Genomic DNA, 18,872 nt, shown 5'->3' on the forward strand with positions numbered 1-18,872 from the left:
GCATCATCTTGAAATTTGTTAATATTGATTTACATATATATGTATGTATGATATGAATACTTTTTGAGACAATCTTACAAATGACATTTCGACAAAATTAATTAAACTAAATTGTTCAAAGATCGAAGTAAATTTTATAAAGATTAATTAAGTTCAAATTAGTATTTTATATACTTTTTATATATTTTTTAACAATTTGTTATAAAATTAATTGTTCATGCATTTTTTTGCATTTTGTTAAAGTGTTTCATATAGTCAAAGAAGAAGATTCCAGTTAAAAACCTTTTCGACTTCAAAAAGATTTCATTTTATGAAAATTTTGGACGTTTTGCAAACAATTTAATATCATTTCTCGCAAAAAATGTTCCAGATTTTGAAATTCTACAGTTCTATGCAAGTTCTAGCTAGTTGTAAATAGTTACTTATTTTGTTCTTTATTTTCTAAGCTTAATTTTCAAAAGATCTGACTTTATAAATCTCAAAATTGAGAGTAGATTTCTTTGATATCTGTTTTACACACTTATTGCTAATACATCTATTATTTTCATTTAACAATTTTAATTTCATTTTAAATTTCAATGTAAATAACGTGCAATGTAAATAAGCTAAAGTTATGTTTAATTTGGACCTTAAAAGAAATTATACCACTTGGCGGCAGCGGAAATTTACCGGTGACAAAAGCTTTGAAAGGTTGGAGAGAGAAATTAAAAGATGCTGGCGTTGAAGACACCGATTTTAATTTGAAATGCATATTGTCGCATGTCTTGAAGAAGAAATTCATAATTTTCCAAACTCAACAATGGCAGGAACAAAATGCATTCCAATTGTTTTTTATCTATTGCTTCTAGAATACTGTCCCTGATGTCGAGTTTAATTCATCTCAGTTGTCGGACTTTAAGAGGTCCTTGGAAGCCCGATGTGCCCGCATGCCACGACAGCACATTATTGGGGAATGGGATTTCATGGATATCACATTGAAGACTGTGTTTATACCCCGCCCCGAAGTTTGTCAGATTAGTTATTGAAAATTATAAAAATGATAAGCAAGTAATGTCGTTGTCTATACTACATACATAGGTTACCTTTTGTGGATGCCACTGCCATTGAAAGGAGCAAAGCAGCTACTGCTCTGGCCTGGGAAAATGCAAAATTGCTTGGTCTACAAGAACGTTTCAAGGTACATAACCACACCATGGAGGAGGACAAGTATATGCCTGAGGAACTTAACGATAAAAAATATGATTTAATTATATCGAATCCGCCATATGTTAAAACCGAGGAGTTTCAATTCCTACATCCCGAAGTTGTAGTGTAAATAAATAATATCATTGTATTTGCCTTATCTATTAATAATAATTTCAATGGTTTGCGAGTAGCTCGTTTGGTATTTCAACGTGTTTCGTGTTTTCAGAATCGAACCACATAGGGAGTGCCCACTGTTCCAATAGCAATTCGCTTTCGCCGCGGTTAAAATCGAGTGTCGTCGTGGTCTGGTCTGGCCAGCAGACTCGGGCCATATTCGGAAAAGAAAGGGGGAAAAACGGCCCCCCCGTTGTGTTCCCCCGGTTCGGTGTAGTTATAATTGCAATTTTTTGCAAGTAATTTTGCAAGCGCAGCATTTTGACGTTGAGAAAGTACATATATCAACACAATGAAGGTCTACAAGGATATTATTACTGGTGACGAGATGTTCTCCGACACCTACAAAATGAAGCTGGTCGCAGGGTCTTGCCGCCTATTGAGTCAACAGGTTAATGATGTTAATCTGTTTAAAATAACTTTCTCAAATCGGTAAATTAACAATAAGACTAAATATTTTTATTTCTTTAAAGAAAATAATACAATCACATCCAATATTAAAGGATGGATAGGTGAATGTTTATCCATGTATTGCTTCTATCACCTGAAAACAAATTTTTTAAAACGACCGATAAAAGAACTGGAAATCTAATTTTTACAATTACAATTTTTCGATTTTAATTCCATTTCACAAATACAAGCAACAACGAAAAAATGTGGTTTGACTATCCGGTGTACACAATAATTTTTACCGAGTTCCAGTTTCCAACAATTGTGGTATAAGCCCGCCCTAATATATGTACATAGATATGTACATTCATACATACATATATATGTATATATGTATGTACATATGCTTTTTAGACATTTCACTTTTCATTCTCATAACAAATTAAAAGAATTGACAAAATGTGATCGAATCCATTTTATAAGAGACAACACAAAATGAAATATTGCAAGAGACAATAATAACAAATATAACGTTTTATTATTTGTAGGCTGTTTGCTTAAGTACATTCAAATTGCTTGACAACAATTGGTTTGATTTTATACCCTTGCAGAGGGTATGATCAGATGTTTGTAACGCACAGAAGGAGACGTTTGCGACCCCATAAAGTATATATATTCTTGATCAGCGTGAGAAGCTGAGTCGATATAGCCATGTCCGTCTGTCCGTCCGTCTGTGCGTACGCGTTTTACTCAGCCGTCTTAAGAGCTATCGGGCTGAAATTTTTTTTCGTGGGTTTTTATTACCCGGCAAAAATAAAGTATGAAAACCATAAGGATCGGACCACTACATATATAATAGAAGAACTAGAAGAAACATTTTCATAAAAATCGAGTATGCTATGAAATTTACATATATGAGAGTAAAATTGTTTTGTTTGTATATTGATGAATTGAGTTGCAAAAAACAAATTTTGAACATGTAAAATTATTATTACCAAGGACTGCAAGGGTATACAAACTTCGGCATAGCCGATGTTAGCTTCTTTGATTTTTTTTTATTAAAAACACTTAGAAAACGGAGCAGATTAACTTATTTGTATTTAATTTACCACCTACTCAACAGATCAACTTAGTTTATACTTATAAGGAAGCACAAATTGAATTTAGGCCAAATTAAGTAAGTCAAAGGTAACTGTAACATCACCAACTTTAAAGATTCGAAATACTTTGCAAAACATTCTATTAGCCTTGAATCTATCGAAAGGATCAAGTGGCTCAAATTTTAGTCATTTCTTAAAATCGTTGATTTTAAATGTCATTACTTTAGGTATCACCGTAGGTTATGAATATGTTTACAGTATAAATTATATATGCATATTATATACGTTTTGTTTATGAAGCTGAAATAGTTGATTCATTTATTTACTTTATTTTACTGTCCTGCGTGAGCGGTGTTTATCCCAAAAATAAAATAGAAAAATAAATAAAAGAGAGATTTTTAAGTTTATTCAGTCCAACGATTACAAATCGGGTAACTTAATGTGTATCCTTTATGTAGACAAAAGCACTGATACTTTTCATTAAGGACTTTTTGTTTTATTATACGAGCGAGAAGGATCATTTGAATGATTGGGAAGACAAATGCAATAGACATTTCTTATATCGCTAGCTTAGCATATGATCCATTTCAGTAAATGGCCAATCGATAAATCTAAATTTAAAATCTATGTTTAACTGTACCCATAAGAGTTTTTCTTATACTTGTATTTAGGAATAAGTACTTAAGCTCTTCCGTGTATAAAGAACATGTTGAATGGCAACTGCATTTGTTGTATGTATGCATAAATAAATTGTAAATGAAGTTTGTAAACTAAATGAACGGTAGGTGTTAATTTTGCTCTACCATTTCCTAGATAGAATTGATCCTGAATTTCGTAGCTCAGTATATTCTCCATTGAATGTGCATTGCATTGAAGAGCAAGTTAATTAGAAAATTAGGTAAAACATGTTGTTTGGCAATATCATTTCAATGGCCCGTCGAGAAGTAGAGAGGAATCCTCTACACACCTCCTACTGCATCATCTGCAAGTATCGGTTTTCCTCGAGAAGGGAGCTCAACGAAGTAGTCATATCATTGATAACCAAATTAGTGACAGGATGCGGGTGGGTTGAGCTACTTACATCCGGCCACACAGCGTTGGGGTTGTTCATAGGGTTGTGCGGTGCTAACATACTGATTGAAGGGACGTTCGCGGCGGGGGTGTTACCGGGGGAAGCGGTCTGCATCCAATTCTGACAACTTTGAACGTACTCAAGGGTACGTTGATATGTCTCAGATTGCATTGATGCAGTATTTGCGGTCGGCTGGTCCGGCTCAACGGTGGAAGCAGAAGCGCAGGCGGACAAATCCTTTGTCCTCGTCTTCAAAACGCACTTAGTTGCGCTTTGGTGCCCTGCACTTGCCATTGGAATCGCGCATGTGGGGTTCATATTTATAGCGGGCGACATTTGTGACTGACTTATGACACCACATTGAATTTCGTTTCCAGCATTTGCGACACAGACACTTTCGTGAGGAACAGCGGATCTAGGGAGCTCTGGCAAACTAGTCATTGAGGAGTCGATTATGTGATTCTGATTCTGAGTTGCTGTTTGACTCTTTTGTTGCTCAATGTTAGAGTGGGATGGGCCAGCTTGTGTATACATGGTCCTATCATTCTTTGCTCTCTGTGCAAAGCTGCAGTGATTAGGATGCTGATGATAGGGTTCCCCAGGTGAGTAAGGACTTCCAAACGCTGATGCTGAAGCCGACATTGCATAGTCCGACTGCGAGGATAGGATGCGCCTTATATTTACTGCTCCGTTATTATTTGCTGAACTTATGCTCACAGGATTATTGGCGTTGCCTCCTTGGGCTAAGGGAGGATTCTCGCTTTCGTTTTGGCTCGTTGGGTTGTCGGTGTCCCTTACCAAATTAAGGTACTGTAGCATCTCGTCTGGTAGAATTAGTTCTTCAACTTCATCCAGATTTACCTTTTCATTGGGATGCTGCTCAGGAGACTGGGTAGTGTTGGTTGTTATTGTTTCGATATCAGCGTTACGTCGATTTTGTTGTAAATTGTTTCGTGCAGTCTGACCAAATGGAACAGCCGCAGAATTAGGACCCGGAACATTTACGGCGGGACTAGCAGGGTCTGTCATTCGCTCAAAGTGCTGATGGTGCTGTGCCATAACTGGCTCGGATTGACGTCTAAATGAACTACTCTGCATGGATGGGTCCACTAGGTCGGCGTTATGAAGATGACTCCGTGAGAACGGTGACTCTACAATGCTCGGAATAGAAAACCGACCGCTTCCACTTTGACCGATTCTTTGCAACTGATGCTGATAATGGTTACTGACATCTGTAGTTCCACTTTGTTGAAGACGCTTCAGATGCGTTGCAATCAGATGTGATGATGGTGGCGGCGGAAGGCTCGTATTACGAGACCCGAAATAGGGGACGCCAGAGCATATAGTCCTGGTGCCACTGGAACCATCAGGCCCCATATCACTCGTATTCATTGCAGATGTACCCATCCCACTTGCAGCAAAGCAGACGGTCCCAGTGCCATTCGACATTTGGCTGGAGCGACGGGAACAGCCAGGCGATATGGGATCATACAGCGATGCGGATGCTGAAATACCATTGTATGACGGTCCTGGACGCATTGTCGATATCGTGGACAACTGTGAAGATTGGCTACTGCGTCGGCTTTGCATACTGCAATAGTAGGTGCTAGCATTTGAGTTTTGACTGTCTCGTCGAAGTTGGGCCAAGGCCTGGGTTTGAGTGTGTCCTGTTCCAAAGCTTCCGTGGGAAGCAGGTACTCCAGAGCGAATGCTAATCTGCGTTTGTGTCTGTGTCTGTGTCTGCGGATCGATCAAATGTGATCCCGGCTCCATTTTTAGTTCGGTGATGCGTTGGTTTAGTTCGCTGATTCCAATCGCTCGATTACTTTCCGGTATATTACATAGCATTGAGCTGCTTGCATTAACACCTTTGGATTGCAGGCGGCTGCGGAAACGCGGTCGCGCTGACGACATGCCAACGGAGGCTCCGGCTGTACTTCCATTTCCCATATTAACCATGGCACGTAAAACAATCGGGAGGTCAGCCGCATCAACATCATCGTCGCAGGTCCAGTCGTCGTCCAATGTGATATTTTCCGATGGCAGATCGGGTGTCATTTCTTGACCGAAGGTTAAAAAGCAATCGGCTGCCGCGCTGGTACTTCCGGTTTCACCGTTAGATGGCACATGACGAGGCGAGTTGGCATCCGATTCGGATTTGACACTAGGACTGGACAAGCCAATCATCTTACCCATGTGTAAGTCATCACTACATGGACTAGAGTCGATGTGATGCTCTTGTAAACTTTGACGGTTTTGAGACTGACCACCATCCCTCTCCAGCCTCAGTCCCGAATTGGCATCATTTAAAGGCAACCCCTTATGCTTCTTGTTGGCATAAAACTCGGCTCCGTGCACGGTTTTTACATGTTTGCGCAAAGAGCTCGGATCTGTGTATCTCTTTGTGCAACCGGGAGCTTTGCAGATATAAGGTTTCTGGAATTAAATGAAAATGTAATACTGAAAATATATGCAGATTATAGAAACTCACCTCATTGCTGTGGGTACGGTTTTGATGTTTTGCTCGATCACTGGCATTGCTGAAGGCTTTGCTGCATCCGGGATATTCACAAGTGTACGGCTTCTCTCCAGTATGAGAGCGTAAATGGGTTTTAAGGTTCTCCAGCCGTGAATACGCCTTGTAGCAACCTTCGAACTGCAAGCGGATAAAATGTATATCACCAAAATTGGAATCACTTAACATAACGATTTACGATCTGACTTACCGTGCACTTATGGGGTTTTTCGCCAGTGTGACGTCGCATATGTACAACCAACATGTACTGCGCCTTGAAGGGCTTTTCACCGCGGGAGCACTCCTCCCACCGACAAACAAACGCCTTTTTATTTGTCTGAATGTGATCGTTGTTAATATGTTTTACCAACTCATCCTGGGTACCAAACTCAATGCCACAATTTCTCCAGTGGCAATTGGTCTCTATAAAATCACCAGGCTCATCTTTAATGTCCGTTGTGTCGGCAGTGGCGCAGTCGTATTCGTTAAGAGGAGTGGACGCATATCCTATCTGACCGTGGCCGTGGCCGTTACCGTTTCCAGTCCCATTTGGATTGCCGCTGCCAGCATAAACTGCTCCTACATTACCTTTGATCCGTGATCGTCGCTCCGATATATTTGCAGAAGCGCTATCTGCCTCTACTTGGGCTACGCTTTCCGACGTGGAAGATGGTTGTTCAACGGGTTTGTTTTTCGACAAATTCTAGTAAAAGAAGGAAACGAGGAAACTCAATTAACGTGAGTAAAATATGGGCTAAAATATAGTTAATAAAAATATTAAGCTGTTGTTTGCCTTTATGATTCCTGTGTGTTTGTAAAAAGTAAGTACTAAAAGCTTCACTCACCTTGATAGGGTTCTGTGTTAGAGAATCTTCTGCCACTACACTTGTTGTAGGCGATGCCGGCGTTTGACTGGCCACTGGTAATTCTTTCGGATTACCATTTATTTGAGGGTTATTGAGGCTGAGAGCAGTCTGTTGGGGGGTCATTGGATACAGCAAGCCAGCACTGGCCCGCAACAGATGAGCCTGAAGCTGTTGCAAGTGAGGCGCCATCGTGGCGTTGGCGTGGGGAGCCATGCTAGCCGATATGTGTCCATAAGATCCACTGGCTGCACTACTGGCACGCGACCCATTCATAATAGTGGCCAGCGAGTTTGGTGAAAATCGAATCATTGAATTGATATCAAAGGAATCCGAATAGGGCGATGAAGACAAAGCCCGCTTGCGGCTAATGCTGGCTCTAATGCTACCGCCTCCAGGTCGAGGACTGGGGCCTAGGTTCCCATCAATACTGAAGTGGAAATCGGTGCTTGCCAGTGATCCCGCAACAGCAGCCGCCACCGCAGCGTGATGTAGCTCACCTAGAGAGCCCATTCCGCGCGCACCTAGATATTCGCCAGAGCCTAGTCCCAATCCGGCCAAGTGGAAGGCGGACGTGCAATTACCATAGGGGTCTGTAAATCATCATTTTATAAATATTAAGTTTTAAGATTCAATCATCCAGTACCGTGATAAGATGCCGTAGGACTGCTCCGTTGTAGGGAATAAAACTGTTCCATATACCCAGGGATTCTGTAAGCCGGATGAAAGTCATGTGGTTGTGGTTGCCCAGTCAATCCAACTCCGAGGCCATGAAGATGCTGCGCCTGGTGGTGATGCATATGTCCTGGCGTCGGATTATTCAGCAAAGCTCCATTGCTGATCGGCGCGGCGGTGGCTTCCGACACCGATGTTTCCGACACCGAAGTAATTGGCACAGGGACAGAACTGCTTACATCTGGAGCATTGGTATGATTATTAAGAGGCGAACTGGGTAAAACTGTTGCTGCAGCGGCGGCGGCTGCCGCCCTACGAGATGCCAAAAACTGCAGTTCTGAGTATCTGTGAATAAATAAATGGTTAATGTAGTCGTAATTCTTGCAATACATTTTGATGTCAAAGTGCATGTCTGAAACCCTTTCAATACTGAAGATTCAGAATTTTGTTAATTCGTTTAAATTTCAATTAAGAGAAATAAAAAATCATAACTACTAGGTTACCCACATATAAAATAAAGATACATAAGTTTTCTAAAGAGTGTAATTAAGGGCAACTTGTAAAAAAACAGGAAAAATGTTAATAAATCTCATCGTCACAGGGCGACAATATTAGCGGTCGTTTTTAAACACAGTCCCTTCTACAAACATACATAATGTACACATATGTAGATAACTTTGTTCATATGTACATATGTTTATGTATGTGTATTAAAGATTATCCTTCTGGCAAAAAAAACTTCGGCTATGTTTAGAAAAAGACAAGTCAGCTTTGATTTATTATAGTTGCATTAGCGCTGTTTTTGAAGTCTGGGCGCGGTTAAGTTAAAGTAATTAAGAGAAATAAACGTTATTTTTTTGCTCAACATCCTTGTGAGTCTGATTGTGGGTTTTATTAACCCTGACTTGGGGTCCAATTGCTTATCAAGAGCTATGTGAAAACCAAAGTAATAATCGAGGATAATGAAATTATTGGGAAGGTTAATTCCCTCTCGTACTTTTATTTTAATTCTTGCCTGTTGCTATTAATCACACTAGACTAGAAATTTTTGAAATAAATACAATGTTGGATGCACTGTTTGATTACTAGCATACGTCAAAGGCAACAGACAGTGAGAAGTCAGTTATGGCTTAACGATCACGAGCCCAAATATTGTATTCATTCAGCTTTCAAGCAGCCTTCCAGAATACATATGGCATCATTTACTAAATTACCCATCGCGCAAATTTATTCACATTAAAAATGGTGTTTGTACTTAAAAGGTGGATACGATGGAAAACTATTTGAAGCTTTCACTCAAAACTTTGTCTCGATTGGCAGGTATACATATATCATTCTCAAATTAATCGGACTTGTTTGGGTTTGAAGATCCCTGAATTCGAAGGTTAAAATTTGTGCTGTTCTTTGCATCCTTTGTTATTCTGGGTAATTTTTTCAAGTGTATACACATACCATCAAACAAATAGCAAGCACGTATGTATGTGTCTATGAGCATTTATGTATTCATGTACATACATATATGTATGTATATGTATATAGATGTGTGTGTGTGTGTGTGTATCTATGTGTACATGAGACAGATGCCTCGCTATAGTCCTATTATACTGTGTGAGTAAGTTATAAAACTGGTTTCAACACACAGCAGCAACTCGAGTGAAATAAATGACGCCGACGCTTCAGCAGACGTAGTCTTCGATTCGAGGTAAAGGGAGAATGGGAATGAGCACGAAAGTAAAGCTCTTGATTGCGGTTGGTATTATTATACATATATCTGACCACGCTGAAGTCTCAATTAAGTTCGTTTAACGAAAGCTGAACATGAGCATTTTTTGAGACGGTAATGGGCAACTGAGATAGAGCATGCAGTCCCTGTTCCATCGCATATTGCCGATGTAGATACATACACATTTTATGTAGATATTGCCGTTGTGGCCAAAAACTTTTGGAGACGCCAAATCGATCATGTGCAATTCCAAAACCAGGAAAATAATATCAGAATAACATATAATTCACTTTAAGGACATTACTCAAAAACAGTCATATATTTGGTTTAAAAACACCATTTGTCTGTCTTTAGGTTCTTTTGACAGTTTCTCAGAATAGAATGTTCTAACAGGTTGAATGAGATAATATAACATTTTTGGAGATCTTCCTATATTTGCAATAAAAATGAAGCAATAATTTCGTCGTCCCGATTCGGGAATACCGATCAACAAGTCGAAATGATCTATAAGTTCAATTTATATTCAGGCTTTAAAAGTATTTTCAAAATTGGCATGCAGTGTCTTATATTAAACACTAATTTTACAGCTATTTTTATTTCAATAAATCAAAATGGCGGCAATGAACACCATTTTGTTTTTTAAATGATGCAAGACGTTTTAGAAACAATGTTGTTTATATAGAAAGTAATATCATTAAGAAAATATTCGATATACATTATGTAAAAATATTTAAAATTTTAAATGTTTTAAAAATTTAGTGACGTTTTTTTTCTTTCATAATAATAATTGTTTTAAACTTTGCGATTCCATAAAATTAATTCTCCCAATTATTTTGATATTATTTGTTTATATTTTGTGAACAATATTAATCATTTGTGGGTAAACTCGAAGCTGTCATTATATTTTAAAATAAATATTTGGCACACAAGATGTAAAGAAGGCCAGGAATCGGCGAATTAGTTTTGTAAGGTATTAAAATTAGAGTAATAACTGTTATGTAAGATTTCTATGTAATTCTTATACTCCTAATACTCCAATTTATCCAGCTTTATGCAGCTTTCACGATTGTAGGAGCCAAGGTATTAGACCCGGCTCTCAAGGTATCGGCTTTTGAACAGATTCTGCAACTGCAACATATCACCCAAGAAAATGGCCATGGAATAGATCCTGCAGTTTGAGCGGCATGTAGAGGAAGGCGTTTCAGACCCTGTATGCATACATGTTCCTAATCAGCATCAACATGACGGCTGTCCGTCTGTCCAAACAAAGTTTTGGAGACTAAAAGAGGTATCCACTTTTCAACTATTATAATCAAATCACAGTAGATGTATCAAAAAGGATCAATGCCACTATGAGCGAGATAGTCTATGCTTAGTAACATAAAGGTTATATATTTTTGATTAGCATCAACAGCCAAATCGATGGTCCGCCTCGCAGTTTAAACAAAACTGATTTCTCAGCGATATAAAAAATGGAAAAAGAAATGTATATTTTGTTTGTGTAAAAGCTTTGCCACGCCCCTTTCTTTATCCTAATTTGCAAAACGCAATCGTATCCCGCCATTTTGTAACTAGTGTTAATCGTGGGCCTTACATAGCGATGTCATACGTTTTTATACCATACACCCATGGGGTGAAATGGTATATTAAAGTCGCCAAAATGTATGTAACAGGCAGAAGGAAGCTTCTGCGACCCCATAAAGTATAAAGTATATATATTCTTGATCAGGATGAACAGCCGAGTCGATCTAGCCATGTCCGTCTGTCAGTCCGTCCGTCCGTCCGTCCGTATGAACACGCAGATCTCGGAGACTATAAGAGCTAGAGCCACCAAATTTGGTATGTATACTCGTGTATTATGTACATATATAGAGTTAATTGGAATTTCGGCCACTCCCCCAGGAATCACATAAAACTATTTTTCTTAAAAAGTATAACAGCTAGAGAGATCAAATTTAGTTTGTATACCCGATTAGTTAGCGCGCAGAAATTAATTGTTCAAACTTTTTGCCACGCCCCCTTACGCCCCCATGAATCACATACAACTGTTTTTCTTAAAAAGTATAATAGCTAAAAACATCAAATTTGGTATGCAGACTAGTTTAATAGACGCGCAGAAACTGGCTATTTAAAAATTTTGCCACGCCCACTTCCGCTCCCGCAAATTAAACAAAACTGATTTTATTAAAAACTAACAAAGCTAAAGTCACCAAATTTAGTATGTATACTGGTATATGTATGTATACTATGTATATATTATTCTTATCTATTTCTGTCAAACAATTTTATTGAAATCGGACTAGAAACATGCAAAATATGCGTATGAACGTATTTTACTAAGTGGTCCACAAGGCCAGAATTGGCCGTTGGCTAGTAGCGGCGCTAGAGTGCTCGTGTGTTCGTAGAGTGAGCGAGACAGCACATACTATGAAACATGTAAAAACAATTTAATAGACATACATTTGGTTTTCGAAATTTGAAATATTTGTTTCACCTGGTGTATGGTATACCCAAGTCGGCGAGCCGACTTACTTGCTTCATTTACTATGTCATTCGTGAGAGCGGAGTTGGCCGTTGGTGGCGCTAGAGTGATGCGCGCTTGTGTGAGAGTGAGCGAGATAGCCAACATATAATATGCAACATGTACAAAGAGTTTTTAGATCTTACATCCGCTTAGAAATAGAACGTCTTTATATTTTTATATGCAATATATGTAAGTAAGTATTTGAATTTGTATACATAATTTCCCCGCCCGAATTTTATTGATTTAATGATTACTTGGTAGACAGTTTCGATTCCAAACAACGTAAGTTACTTTTATATGGCCACTTTTTAGAGTCAGTTTGCCTGAAACTTAGATTACAGTAGACAAATCAGACACACCATCCCCATACTTTTTTTTAAAAATTAGGATACAAATTTATCAGAACTGTTAAGATAAAATGTGATCACTTACTGTTAATAAAAATTAGACTAAAATGCGATCGTTCTATTATCCTTACAACTGTTAATAAGTAAGCAATATAGTTATCACTTACTAATCAAATCACTGACGGAAAATCAGGGGCGAAAATCATCAAAGCTTACAATATCGAGGGAGGAGAAAGTTTCATCGGGACACAAAACTTACGCAAATCATTGATTCAAAAACGGACGACTTCCGGACAAAAATTGATATAAACCTTAAATTATTATTATAAGTATAGGATGTAGTTGTAAACTAACAACCAAACAATATTTTACAAGCACTGGCAACTAAGGCCTTCGGCTTAGGCGAAAACTTTCCATACACTAGCCTGCGAAACGAACCCGGGTCCTCGTTCTTATGGTTTGTAAAAACAAGGCTTTGTTAAAAATTTGCTTAGTAATTATTTCACATGTTATACATATGTATCAACAATGAAAATTTTAAATACATTAAATGCATTTTTCCTAAAAATCACAAAACGAATGTATCAGACGAAGGATTCCTTTCCGACTGCATAGAGTTATTATCGTCCTTACAAATATTTTTAACTTAAACTTTGAAAGCAAGAGTTACTCAATTTCAAATCTGTGCGTATATATGTATGTATATAAGCAAAGTAAATCAAGGTTAATACACAAATGTAATGTAAGTGTTTGAATTTGTATCCATTTTTCAAAACTGTTTTCAAAAAGTAACTTTAACTGATAATTAAATACACAAAATATGTATATCCATGTCCAAGACTAAAAAGCATTTACTTGTTATACTGTTAATCAAAGATGCTTAGTTTTAGTTTTGATGACTAAATTTACTTACGCAAGGGGAAAATAAGTTGGTAGGGCATATGCGTCCATGGCTGTGTTTTCGAACTCTAGTGTAGTTTGAGAGCAAGTGAGTATGTTGAATTCTCAGAATACATGTGTTCAATGGGTGTCTCTATGGTACTCCACTGTCCATTTTGGTTGTCATTTGCCGACGGCACTGCAGTGTTTAGTACTCGGTACGTTCACGGCGATACATCGCGGACATCGCGTTTTAATAATAATGATCGTTAGGAGATAGAGATCATTATTGTTGAAAAGTGTCTACGAAAGTAAGTCCTGGGGTTATATGCGTAGACTTTCAACTCGAATACACAGACCAACAGTATTACAATTTTCTAAACATTTACGCTTTTATGGCGGATAGGAAGAAACTTCTTTCGAATTTAATTATTTTTAGCACTTTTATTTTCAGTGTTGCGATCGCGGGTGCAGATGAAATACACATGTGCACATTGGGTATAGCTATGTATGCATATATGTATGTACATATATGAATTCGTATGTATTTAGGAACATTTATTCACAAATTGATCAGTTTAAGTATTATTAGTTTCGTTTTGTTGTTGTAAGTAAGAGAGTAAGGGAGGTCAATCGCACGCACTTTTTTCCGCGAATTAAGCATGACCCGAAATTAATCGCTTAATTTGTACTAACTTGCAAGGCAACAAAAATAAATTAAGTGTGACAAAGTCAATAACGGGCGTATTTGTGCGTCTTGCTCCCGTGTTTCTTGCGAGTTGACTGAGAGAGAGCGGCATTTGCTTCTTGAATGCTTCGCTTACTTCAGCTGGAGCAACGCAAACACAGATACAAACACACACAATATCAGGGACAGTGTGTGTGTGCACGTGTATACGTGTGTGTGTCTGCGACTGTGTGTGGATACAGACACAAGTGTACGATAGTCACAGGTCACGATCCGTTCGCTATCGCCACTCAACGTGAAGGCGGGAAGATCGAAGATGGCATACCACTACTACTTCACAACTCACACTGACACTGCGAGAATGTGTTTGTGTCTGCCTGTTGTTCTCACTTCTAGTACTGCCGTTTTGGCCATTATATGGCTTGTATCTTTTTTTGGCTTGGGATCCTACAAAACCTGAAACTTTGCTCAAAAGCAGGTACATGGATGCAGAGATATATCTGCATGTATACAAAAAACACACACACACATACAAATGTAAGAGAACACATAGATACACACATAGTCAGCCCAATCTCAACAACTTGATTCTTGTTATTGTTATGCAGCAGACGTCCGATCAGGCGCACCCACAATGAGCTCTCACTTGCTCTCCATGAGTCTCAGACTCGGTCTCAGTCTCTCTGTCTCCTGACGCTCTCTTCTGCTCATTGGTGTGAGTGCGCGGGTGACTCTATGGAATCTGTATACCTTTGCCCAATTAATGCAACAAAATGCTCTTTTTATGAAGAAATTACTCGGCTGCATCCGGGTTTGGATTTAATTCCTAATAGCTGGAGTTTAAATATCGTATTTAAATATCACATCGATTTTTAATACAAATAAAGGTATCTCAGCATTGTCAAGGACTCCCAAATGGGTAAAATCTCAAACCCCCAAAACCTTTTTAAGCTGGTAGGAACCTCCTACAAAAACTTCCATGCACAAAATTGATGTCCATTTGTTAACTTGTTGAGGATTAAAGAATGTCTGTTAAAATTTCGTCAAACGAATTCTGTGCCTTTTAACCTATAACTATATTGTCATCACCATTGACATGTATGTATGTAGAGATTTATGTACAAACATGCATCTACATACATACATACGCAGAATTATGTAGACAAAGTCAAAACCAACAATAAATATTTGCCGTAGCCAGCCTAAAATGCAGTAGGTGCTCTTTAACTTACAGTGCAACAGAAAGGGCAGAGCAAAGAGTTCGACACAACTATTTGAGGGTTAAGTGTTTGGTTAACAAAATATAGCAAATTAGCGATTTGCCTGTGCCACACGTATGTACATTGTACATTTACAAATATACATATGTACATGTGTCAATAGTGGGACAAAATAAAACGAAATGGGAATGTTTAATGTGAAATGTATGTATGTGTATGCTATGTATCCAAGACACAGGGCTACTGAATACATACCCAATGAAAATACATACATACGTACATACATATATACATTGTACATACATACATATGTGCATTAAAAATCGCATCTGGAACTTCAGTTTTGGCAGTAATTACTCAATGAATTTGTAAACAATTGATTGTTGCTCGTAATAGTCAAATTTACATTACATAATTAAAAATGTATATACATATGTATGTATGTAACTGCAAATCGATCTTTGTTCATTTATTTCCCAGGCATCATTTTGATGATTCCTTTAGTAAAAGTAAATGTATTGTTTAGCGGTGGATATGAATAAATGTCGGATTGAATCGGATTGGGAAGACTGAGGCTAAAGTGTGACATCTTTGGAAAACATATTTCTTGAATTTAAGATCTTCTTCACCCTCTTCTGAACGTACCTATGTACATACGTTTGTATGTCGTGCACAAATTAGACAAAGTATCCTGCGCCTTTTTCATGTGATCAGAAGGAAACTTGTCCGACCACATAAAATATATGTTCATATATTTTTCATCACAGCCGAATTGATCTATTAATGCCATACCCTTTTCCGCCCCTAATAGTTTAACTATCGCAATCAAACTTGGCATATTGAATTGGTTTTGTAATGTCTATTAATTAAGTAATGATCAAATGACTTATCAACGATTAAATTGAAATGAAATGTGCAAGATGACAAATCCTTGCAATGCATCACATAAAAAGAGCCTTTTATGTACATTTACTTGGCTTTATAAATTTAAAACAATTATTTCACTTAATTTGCGAGAAGATTTACTCACTTCATTTTCCTACCTAATGATTAGTGAAGTGTACCATAACGAACCGCCACTCTGAATTCTATTTGAGACATAAAGGAATTACCTCTACATTTAGGTGCATCAAACCAACAACAACAATAAAATGAAAAAAAGCTTAAAAAACAACGACAACATGCCGTTTGTATATTGATCCAATCCTGCTGAATTCGAGATACACAAACCCGTAGTATGAAGAAGCCCTCGCGCTCTGTTTTAGCTCCGTAGCTCTTACGGCCTAGGAGGAGATTGCGCTGATGCATGTAGGCTTGTCTCGGATTATATAGCTCACATTCAAACGGCAAAGTCACAAAAAGTTACTCTCTTCAATAACTTCGTTATTTCCTGAGCTATTGCCGTGAAATTTAATATTAGAAAGGCTATAAAGCCTATAAACCTGTGCCAAACTTAATTAAGATCGGGTGACTATATCATATAGCTCCCATAGGAACGATCGGTCGAAAACAGTGACTTTTGTAAATAACTTCGTTACTTTTAACGCGATTGCTTTCAAATTAAACATTTGTTAGTTTAATATATCTGTTAGTGACTGTGCTAAGATTGTAGGCCATTCTTTCGCAAACATTAGCCTTTTCAGATAAAACGGTCTTCCACATTGATGGCTAATAGGCAAGGAAAGAGTTACCAAAAAAAGGGTATACAAACTTCGGCGCGGTCGAAGTTAGTCTCGGCCCGCTGCTTGTTTTTATTTGCGATCTATCCTAAATGAGCAAATATTGTCAAAGGTAATCATAAAAACGGGGGTGGAATCGCCGGACGTCTAATCTGCATGCTGTTGTACAGCAGCAGAAGTTATAAGAGTTAGAAGTTTGAAGTTACAAGTTGATAAATGAATTTGTGCGATTTTTTTCCTTTTGCAAAGAATTACTTGACAAATTATTTCTTCTATGCGTTGCATTCTTCTGACCAAAATTAGCATACCGAATTGCAATAGTTAAAAAATGACTGATAACAATCGATTTTGCTTAAGTATCACTTTAGCTAAAACAAAATGCGTTAAAAATGATGATCGTGACAAAAATGAATGACAAACATGATCAAATTACATACTACTCGAGTCTACATACCAAAGACCAGACATGCCTAGATCAACTTGGCTGATGATACTGATTAAAAAATATATACTTCTTGAGGTCGAAAAAGCTTCCTTCTGTCTGTCGTGCATGAAATACAAATTTTGACAACTGTAAGTATGCTCTTTGATCCGCTTTACGAGGTTAGGTCAGAAAATAACCGACTAAGTAGAATAACAGTAGAAAGAGTCTATTTTAGATTGCAGGGTGTGACAAATACCGACCATAGATGATATTTAGGCCCTTTCCAAAAGCCTTGCATTTCGTAGACACTCATTGAAGGGGTAAAGCATATAAATGCAGCACTCCTTTTTGAAACAGCACTGATGCTAAGGACACTTCTAATGATATTATGTATGTAAATATGTATAATTATCCACAATATACATACATATGTGTATAGTTATCCACAATCGTCTCCATTATCCCCGAAGGAACTACCTTTCAGTATTGCTTCATCGTGGGGAAACTCCACCCACATACGTCGGGGTTCGAACTCGAGCACAACAGAATTGTAGTTTTAGTAGGTCTCCATTGAGCCACCGACTAGGCTATGTAAGTACATGTGTAATTATTTGTCTGTGCATGTGTATACATACTTATGTATGTCTTACATCGATAAATCCAATAGCATCCCGTCCTAAAGGAATAAAGAATTTGTAATATTTCACAGATAAAACTGCTTAAAATTCTATGTACATGACATATAAGTTCGGAGCTTTTTTATAAACTTGTATGTGTGGGAGGCAGCAGTTTTACTATGCCGCCGGAAATTTTGATAGTTTTTAACTATAATTTAGCAAAATGTTATACCAAGCAAAATCAATGCTAATTTAAACGATTCCCAAACATTTTCTATAAATTCTTTATTATGGCCACTGGGACAGGTGAATAGGTTTGTCTGCTGGATTACAAAATTGGAAAGAACAGTTTAAACGGATATATTTCCCATAACCTTTTACATATTTACTAAAATCTTCAAATATGAATGTGTAAATATGCCTCAGTTTCAAATTAAAATAAAGAACTAGTGAAAATTTATAACACAGTTAAAAAATAAATACGATGTTTCAGTGTTACTACGAACAAATGTACCTATGTATGTATGTACATCGGTATATAAGGCCCATTGAAAGTCTTCACATATGAACATTATTACATACATTCATACATATGTACATATGAATACATACATCTCCACTTATACATACAAATATTCATATTTATGTATGTACATCTGTATGTAAAAGTTAGTGTAGATCTGTGTGTGACTTTATCTGTATCTGCATAGTACCTGCAGACACAGGCTCAGAGATTTGTCAAAGTAGAGGTAGTCGTAGTCAGCGGACATCGGTGTGCCCCTCGGTAACCTGTGGCG

General features: G+C 37.7%; 1 protein-coding gene and 1 pseudogene across 2 annotated transcripts; one reads left to right on the forward strand and one right to left on the reverse strand.

Moving 5' to 3' along the window:
• Positions 1-361: 361 nt before the first annotated feature.
• LOC137582310 (MTRF1L release factor glutamine methyltransferase-like) lies at positions 362-1,315 on the forward strand (annotated as a pseudogene).
• Positions 1,316-3,233: 1,918 nt separating this feature from the next.
• On the reverse strand, positions 3,234-14,220 carry ci (cubitus interruptus). 2 transcript variants are annotated; one of them, XM_068295932.1, is made up of 6 exons: positions 13,482-14,220; positions 7,946-8,319; positions 7,282-7,892; positions 6,648-7,139; positions 6,413-6,577; positions 3,234-6,357 (listed from the first exon to the last, which is right to left on the reverse strand). In XM_068295932.1, the coding sequence occupies exons 1-6, from the start codon at positions 13,517-13,519 to the stop codon at positions 3,820-3,822; spliced, it is 4,218 nt and encodes a 1,405-aa protein (XP_068152033.1). In that variant the 5' UTR covers positions 13,520-14,220; the 3' UTR covers positions 3,234-3,819. The 2 variants fall into 2 exon arrangements, with proteins under 2 accessions (XP_068152033.1, XP_068152032.1); XM_068295931.1 differs by lacking the exon at positions 13,482-14,220 and having other exon boundaries at positions 7,946-8,439.
• Positions 14,221-18,872: the final 4,652 nt, after the last annotated feature.

This window comes from Drosophila tropicalis, unplaced genomic scaffold (assembly GCF_018151085.1).
Source record: "Drosophila tropicalis isolate 14030-0801.00 unplaced genomic scaffold, ASM1815108v1 contig_859, whole genome shotgun sequence".
Lineage (NCBI taxonomy): Eukaryota > Metazoa > Arthropoda > Insecta > Diptera > Drosophilidae > Drosophila > Drosophila tropicalis.